The 8,867-nt window shown below is 41.9% G+C and overlaps 1 protein-coding gene across 6 annotated transcripts in view; it reads right to left on the minus strand.

Annotated features, from left to right (window-relative positions):
- The window catches only part of Ppp1r12b (protein phosphatase 1 regulatory subunit 12B), a 216,560-nt gene extending 208,182 nt beyond the window's left edge, over window positions 1-8,378 (minus strand). For all 6 annotated transcript variants that reach the window (XM_060364341.1, XM_060364340.1, XM_060364339.1 and 3 more), the window contains exon 1: window positions 7,939-8,378. In XM_060364341.1, the coding sequence (XP_060220324.1) occupies window positions 7,939-8,229 (291 nt within the window). In that variant the 5' untranslated portion in view covers window positions 8,230-8,378. The remainder of the gene's footprint in view (window positions 1-7,938) is intronic.
- Window positions 8,379-8,867: the final 489 nt, after the last annotated feature.

Below are 8,867 nucleotides of genomic sequence, written 5' to 3' on the forward strand. Positions count from 1 at the left end.
CAAGCCTTGCAGCAGTCTACACACTACACCTAAATTAGCGCCTTTATTCACAATCCTTACAGATTTAATATGTTCGTATTTATTGATATATGTGCACTCTCATGTGCCACCAGCATGTGAGTGGAGTTCAGGGAACAACTTGTGGGAGCCAGCTGGGCACATGTGGGTTCCTGACGCTTTCTTGGCAGCAAGCACCTGTACATACTGGGCCATCTTGCCAACCCATAATTTTTTTTAAGGCTTTTTATTTGGGATACTTGCAATTCAAAAATAGAATGGTCTGATAAACCTCAAATAATTGATTCATGAAAATCTTGTTTCCTTGGTAAGTCCCTCAGCCCTGTCCCAATATAGATATCTTATCCGCCAATTATAGACATATCATTCCATTTGCAAGTTGTAAGTATCTCTAAGAAATACACATTGAAGTGAAAGCAATCACAATTTCAATAGTTTACCCAAATATCAAATTCTCTCTCAACTTTTTGAGTTTAACATAGGACAAAGAGGAATGAGTGTGGACTCCTCAAGTCTCTTCCTTAAAGCCATAAAATGTTCAGTAGTGTTTAAGTTTCTCTGTTCTCAGACTTTTTTTTTAAAGATTTATTTATTATGTAAAGAATGTTCTGTCTGCATGTACACCTGCATGCCAGCAGAGGGCACCAGGTCTCATTATAGATGGTTGTGAGCCAATAATGTGGTTGCTGGGAATTGAAGTCAGGACCTTTGGAAGAACAGCCAGTGCTCTTAACCTCTGAGCCACCTCTCCAGCCCCTGTTCTCAGATTTTTAAATAATGTTTATTAGAATCAGCTGGACAATGGTAGCACACACCTTTAATCCAAGCACTCTGGAGGCAGAGGCAGATAGATCTGAGTTCGAGGCCGGCCTGGTCTACAGAGAAGCCCTATCTCAAAAAACCAAAAACAAGAAGTTTCTTAGAACCCTGCTTCAAGAAAGGCTGTATCTATTGGTGTGTACCCTAAGATCCTTGTGGCTTATGATCCCTCTAAGGAGGAAGGATGGAATTGTGAGGGTAGTAACAGAGTTCTTTACCTTCATTTTGGTGAAGTTATATGCCTATATCAGATCTTATGGAATTCTCAAAGGGTCAATGTTACACACTATAAAATCTGTCTTGGGCCAGGCAAGGTGGAACACATCTATAATCCTAGAACTCAAGAGGCTGAGTTAGGAAGATAGCAAGTTCAAGGTCAGCCTAGGCTATCATACAGTGAAACTCTGCAAATGTTAATAGCAACTTGGAAATAATCCAAATGTCTCACACACTCACACACACACACACAGAGAGAGAGAGAGAGAGAGAAAGAGAGAGAGAGAGAGAGAGAGAGAGAGATACAAAGGGTGGGGGAAGAGAAAGGAGGATGGGTGAGGAGGGAGAAAATATGAATAAAAAGAAGAAAGATATTTGGCCAGGGAGTAAATACAATGAGCATCAATTCCATGTGCACTTCAAAATCGGAGGGAAAAATTCAGTGTTCAAACCTGACTGAGGTATACAGAGGCATGGAAACTTGGGAGTAATTAATACTCACAGGGCAAGGGGCCAAGTGCCCAACATAGCCTGATGCATCATATTGACAGTGTGACAGGGCGTGCTATTCAAATGATGCAGTATGATGACAGTTCTACAGACACAATCTTAAAAGAGTCAAATCCCTTACTGCTATTCATCATACACTAAGCAGGTGAGTCAATACTTGGGGTAAGTCACTTTACAGATGGAAGAATACACTATTAACTGGAATGAAAGAAAAGAGACTAAAAGACAATTCTTATTTTTAGATATAAATTAGCACGATCTGAACACACATTCATCCCAGTCTTCTTCCATCAGCCAATGAACATAAATGGTCCTATCTTTTTTGAAGCAGTTCTAGAATGACAGAGATAGCTAGGCATGGTAGCACATGCTTGAAATTCCAGCACTTAGGAGGCAGAGGCAAAAGGATTCCAAGTTTAAGGTGGCATGGGCTACATACATAGTAAGACCTGTATTAAAAAAAAAAAAAAAAAAAAAAAAGACAGCAGAGGCTACACAAGTTGAATTCGAGAATTCGAGTCTGAGATTACTCTGAGGGTCCAAATCTGAAATGTGTTCAAACTACAAATCTCTATCTGAACTTAAACCACACAAGTCCATAATTGTGAGGCTACCAAGACAGGTGGTATTTACCCTTAGTAAATAAACAAACTGGATTATCAAGACATACATTTCTTATAAGTATATATAAAGAAAACAGAGGTTTCTTTATGTATGTGCTAAAACAAGGCTTCCAAGGATTATATCATTAGATTACCAACTTCTTCACTGAGGCCTCGAGGACACTGAATGTAGCATACCAAATCTTAATTTATTTATTGAAATACATTCAGTCTATTTTTAACCTACTACAAAGATACTTGGGTTAGCCATGTTTACTGCTGCCCTATTCACAATAGCAAGGAAATGGAACCAGCCTAGATGCCCAACAACAGATGAACAGATAATGAAAATATGGTAAGGTGCCTGCAAAACAGCTCAGCAGGTTAGGTAAGGTCCCTGCCATTAAGCCTAATGACCTGAGTTCAATTCCCAGGATCTGCATGGTGGAAGGAAAGAACCAACTCCCCAAATCTGTCCTCTGACCACCACTTGGGTGCTGTGGCAGACAAACACACACATATGCACTAAAAAATGTTTAAATGTGATGGATATATAGTAGTTTGAATGAAGACAGCCATTATAGGCTCATAAATGTCAATGTTTATTCCCTACTTGGTAGAAGTATTTAGGAAGGATTAGGAGGGGTGACCTTGTTGGACAAGGTGTGTTACTGGGCATGGACTTTGAGGTTTCAAAAAGCTCAGACAGACAGGCCTATCTCTCTGTCTCTCTCTCCCTTCTTTCCTCCCCAGACCCTATTCTGCCTCCTGCCTGTGGATCACAATGTAGGCTCTCAACTACTGCTCCAGTGCTGTGCCCACCTACCTGTCACTACGCTCCCTGCCATGAGGGTCATGGACTTACCCCCTGAAACTATAAGCAAGCCTCCAACTAAATGTTTTCTTCAATAAGTTGCCTTGGTCATGGTATCTCTTCACAGCAATAGAAAAGTAACTAAAACAATATACAATGAAATTTTACTCAGCTGTAAGGAAAAATGAAATTTACAGGAAAATGGAATGAGCTGGAAAATATATGAATCAAAGTAACCCAAAATCAGAAAGACAACCACATGTTCTCCCTCACGTATATATGGGTATAAACAAGGGTAAAGGCTCAAAAAAAGAGAGGGTGAAAAGAGGTGCCAAGGAAGGGGTGGTATTCAAAAGAACACCTGTGACATGAGAGCAGAAGAGAGGGATTCAAGAGGGGCCAGGGGAGGGGAGGAGGACAGAAGAGAACATGGGAGTGGAGAATCAATTGAAACACAATTTAAAATTGCATTATAAATTTATTTTTAGGTAAAAAAAAAAAAGAAATTATGATAGCTAATACTTTATATGCTTGCTTATTTATTTACTTATTTTTGTTTTTTTCAAGACAGGGTTTCTCTGTGTAGCTCCGGCTGTCCTGGAACTCACTCTGTAGACCAGGCTGGTCTGGAACTGAGAGATCCACCTGCCTCTGCCTCCTCAGTGCTGGGATTGTATGCTAATTTTAAAAATAAATTTCGGGCTAAAGAGATGGCTCAGTGGTTAAAAGCATTTGCTGATCTTTCAGAGGACCTAAGTTTGGTTCCTAGCACCCACATTGGGTGGCTCATAACCATCAGTAACTCCAGTACCTCTGTGGGAACTGCACATGTGTGGGATGCAGACATACAACAGAATGTGTACACTCATACACTGAAAAATAAAAAAAAAAAAATTACTTCATTAGTTTATTTTATGTATATAAGTATTTTTTCTGCATGTATGTCTGTGCATCACATACATGCCCGGAACACAGAGGCCAGAAGAAGATGGCAGACCCCTGGGACAGCCAGTTTTGAACTGCCATGTGAGTGCTGATCAAACCTGAGTCCCCTGAAAGATCAGCCAGTACTCTTAACTACTGAGCCATCTCTGCAGACCCCAAAAATAAATCTTTTAAAATGTTTTTAATTAAGCAGGGCAGTGAGTGGCACATGCCTTTAGTCCCAGCACTCAGGATGCAGAGACAAGTGAATCTCTGAGTTCAAGGCCAGCCTGGTCATCATAGTGAGTTCCAGAATAGCCAAAGCTATGCAGAGAAAACCTGTCTCAAAAACAAAAAACAAACAAACAAAAAAGCAAAAGAAAAAAATTAATTAAGAAAAAAGACACAGATCGGGTTAGTCTATCTCAGTTTTCAAAGCTTTTATCAGAGTTGGTCTAGCCTTTGAACTAGCCCAGTCTATTTTAAATACTATTAATGGCCTTCCAGAGTTTGCTATCTTGAGTTCAGCACCTGTGATCTCAGCAAGAGTATCAGAAAAGGTCTCTAAATCAAAAGCAGTATCAAAGTACCATGACCTATAATACAAAATGTCTACTATGACCTTGTAAAAAGTGAAAACCTGTCCCTAAATATTATATAAGTATTCCCTCTAACATGTCAAGATGATAAACTATAGTTGTTCCAGTGGCCATGACTAAAACCAAAAAGGGGAGAAGGAGCAACTGTCCAGATAGTGCTTATCATGTTACTTACAACCAAATCTTCATTCACTTGAATGGTGATGTGGTGGCAACATAGGTTGCTTAGTAACTAGTAGCTTCAGTTCTACATTTTGAAAATCTTTTATATACTTTAAGAGTCCTTCAGATCATAGAGACAAACTGTAACACTGTCAACTGGCTGCTACCAGTTCTTAGGCCAATTAAAGAGTCCTCGTTTTGGTTCAAAGTGATGGTTCTCTGACAGAACAGGCAAGATGAAGCAGTTCACATGCATAATCTCAGAATTTGGGGACTAACACAGGAGTATTGCCATGATCTCAAAGCCAGTTTGGGCTACACACTGAATTTGAGGCTAGCCTAAATTACAGTGTAAGACCCTTTCTCAAAGGAAAAACAACAACAATAAAAACAAACAAACAAAAACACACAAAACAGAAAGTTGTTTGACTTGACAGCAAATTTTGAGCAGATTAACCTTTTCTTTTGGGGGGGGTTTGAGACAGGATTTCTCTGTATAGCCTTGACTGTCCTGGACTTGATTTATAGACCAGGCAGGCCTCAAACTCACAGAGATATGCCTGCCTCTGCTTCCTGAAATGCTGAGATCACAGGCATGTGCCACCTCGACCAGCGAGCAGATTAATCTTTAACCGAATTTGTCTAGTACATAACTATACGAATTAAATTCAACTGCCAAGCCTGTAAAAGTGGAGGAAATTTTCTACTGCATTTGTAGATGAGAAAAAAGGATTCCATAGCTAGCATCCCTTTCTCTCCTACTTCAAGAGATTCCTGAATGTAAAGAGTGCATCAACTGAGAGACACTGCACTTCACAATCAAGGGTGTTAGTGAAGAGAGGAGAGACACCAGGGCAATCAGTCTCTTGATAAAGTCAGAGAGAGAGAGAATTGAAAGGGAGGCTCTATCAATCATGAGTGACTTCTCAGAGTAATGTTAAAATGCATGGAAAGAACTAAGCTTAGCTAGCAGAGTCACTTTTAAAAAGAAACAAGGCTCAACTGGTAAACACGCTTGCTGAGCAAGCCTGCCAACTGAGCTCCATCTCCAGAACCCAGAACCCACAATGGAAGAAAAAAAACTGACTCTCCTAAGTTGTCCTTTTCAACTCCACACATACATGATAGCACACACACATACACCTGCACTCACACATATACACACAAACACACTAATCTAAATAAAAATACCAAGGTGACGGAGTGATACTAAGTTATACTAGGAATAAGAAGACTTAATATTAAGGTGGAGAATGATTGAGAAGGACACCCGCTGACCTCTGCCCCTCACATGTATGGAGAATTCACCTTTCCAAAGAGTTCAAAATTTTAGTTTAAATCTCTTTAGAAGTTGAATGTACTTCTCTTAGTTTCTACCACATTTTACACTCAGTTTATTATTCGGTGGGCTGTGGGGCTTTGTGATTCAAATCTGAAAAATCAATACCCACGAGTAACTCTCCTCCTGTAGCTTCACACACACACACACACCCACACACACACACCGACCTTTTTGTAATTTCAGTTTTCTCCTCTGTAAAATGGGAGTCACATTATTGTGAACTATACCCATTCCCAGTGCAGAAGAACACTACCAAGATGTATATGAGGAAAGACACGTGAAATCATTTTTAAACAGCAAAGTACTATATAAATACTGGTTGCTATATATAAGTACTTTACGTGGAGCACTGAATAAAACAGGATGAATTTTCTTCCACATGAACAGAGCAATAGGAGAATTTTCTTCCACATGAACAGAGCAATAAGAACATTTTTAAGCTAGAAGCTAAATATATTTAAAGAAGGGACTTAACATAAACTTGAATCATTATTTAAAAGTGGTGTACTTTTTTGTTTTGTTTATCAAGACAGGGTCTCTCTGTGTAGCCCTGGCCATCCTAGAACTTACTCTGTAGACCAGACTGGCCTTGAACTCAGAGATCCGCCTGCCTCTGTCTCCCAAGTGCTGGGACTAAAAGCAGGTGTCATCACCACATGGCTAAATGTGGATTCTTATGTGAACACATTCACTTTACACAAACAGCAAAAGAAAAATAAAGAGATCTGGGGATGTAGTCCTGTGATGGCCCTGTGGTAGCTCTGATGTTGCCTGGCATGAACAAGGCCCTGGCCTTGATCCTTAACACTGCTAAGACTGTGCAGACCCAGCACTGGGAACAAAGAGACAGAAGGATCAGAAGTTTAAGGCAACCCTCAGCTACATGAGCTTCTGTGTTAAAAAGAAAGAAAGAAAGAAAGAAAGAAAGAAAGAAAGAAGGAAAGAAAGAAGAGAGAGAGAGATAGAGGAAGGAAGGAAGGAAGGAAGGAAGGAGGGAGGGAGGGAGGGAGGGAGGGAGGGAGGGAGGGAGGGAGGAAGGAAGGAAGGAAGGAAGGAAGGAAGGAAGGAAGGAAGGGTAAATGCCCAGCTCTCGGCTCACCAAAATAACTGATGAAGTTCAACTGGGGAAAGAGGGTGGAGTTGTGACAGTAAGTATACAGAGATTGTTGCATAAGTGAGAGAAATCAAGGTGTTATTATCAAGCACAGAACTCTCAGATTACCTGCAATCCATATGTACAGTCATTTATTTTTTTTCAAAGATTATCATTTCTACAGATAGATTCAGAAATAAAATTGGAAGTCTATCCCATAAGTACCAAACAGAAATAATTCTGTTCCTAACAGAAGTAGCACTGCTGCAGAAAAAATAAGACACCCATAACAATGAGGTCAAGGATGTTCTAAGGGTGGCCTGGAGAAGGCACAGATCACACAGCAGCAAAACAAGTGTCATTTCCAAAGAGCTGTCTGTCTAATCCCCTAGTGGGATTTTTCTTTAACTGACTTATGAGTTTGATAACTGAGCCACACAAATAGAAAAGTTGAATTTTCTGAACGAGTATCAGGCTAATGACACTAAGTGTATGTGAGTGGCATGACGTATAGGCTTAAGACAGAAGTAAAGATAACTAATCTACAGAGAGAACACCAAGGACCAAATCAGTCACCATGACAACCCAAGTAGGTGGAGGGAAATACAAACACTGACCAGTCACCCTGGTGACACCAGTTCTTCAAGGAAAGACCCTAACCCTGGGGTCGGGAAAAGATCTGATGAGTGTAAGGAGGTGGCCGAGAATGTGAGATGACTCAGTGGCATGGTCTTTGCAGGTGGGCTCTGCGGTGATACTGATCATACTCTTGGTTAGGCAGCTCACGGGGTCACAGGCTTACAGGTAAAAGCCCCACTCAACCGAGAGGGTAGTCCTACCTGGTGCAAGGCTGTTAAGCCGTCCACGTTGACCGTGTTGATGTCCGCACCTCTTGCCAGAAGCTTTTTCACCTCGTCCGTGTCTCCGCTGGAGCAGGCAGCCAGAAAGACCGCACCGTCCTCGAAGCGGACCCTGGGGCTACCGCGTCTCGTCTGCAGCTGCCGCCTTGCGCCCTGTCGCTCCACGGGCTCCTGTTCTGTCAGCGAGCCCCGCCAGCGCCGCAGCTGCTCAGCCCGCCGCGCTCGCGCCGACTCTGCCCGCTTCCCTCCCAGATGCTCCAGCTCCGCCATGGCTCGAGCCTCTGCAGCTGCTGCCAAAACTACCACCACCAGACTACTGGTAGCCTTGTGTAGCCGCCGCCGCCTCCCTCTGAGGGCTTCAGCCGGGAAATGAAGGCGGAGGCCCCCGAACCACCATCTTTACTCCTCCCTCTACTAGCACCGCCCACACGCTCCTTTAGCTTCACCACGCAGGCGCTGCCCAAGCCCGGAGTCATCACGGGACTTGTAGTAAGAGACCTGCCCTAAAGGGCACGCTGTGGTCCTATGGGAACTACATATCCCTGAATGCATTAGAAACCAGTCAAGGACAAGCTGCACCCTCCGCTGCTGGATCTAGCACCTTTGCCTTGAAGCTGCTACTGCCTCACCCACCAGAGGCAACCCTTTTCTCTAGGCATTTTGGGAGTCGTAGTTTATCACTGTTGTGACCGCTAAGCTTAGATGCCTTGAGTAAAAAAGCTTTCTAGAAGACAGAACTAAACATAAAGTACCAGAAGGACTAGAATTCATGCCCTGGTTTTACATCTAGTTTTATTAACATGTATTAGTTGTGAATGTGCATGAGGAAAAGTATGCATACACAATACAGTATTACAGTTTTTACATAAATTATTAATACGACGTTTATTCCAGGTCCAGAAAAATTC

Source organism: Meriones unguiculatus, chromosome 11, assembly GCF_030254825.1.
Source record: "Meriones unguiculatus strain TT.TT164.6M chromosome 11, Bangor_MerUng_6.1, whole genome shotgun sequence".
NCBI classification, from domain to species: domain Eukaryota; kingdom Metazoa; phylum Chordata; class Mammalia; order Rodentia; family Muridae; genus Meriones; species Meriones unguiculatus.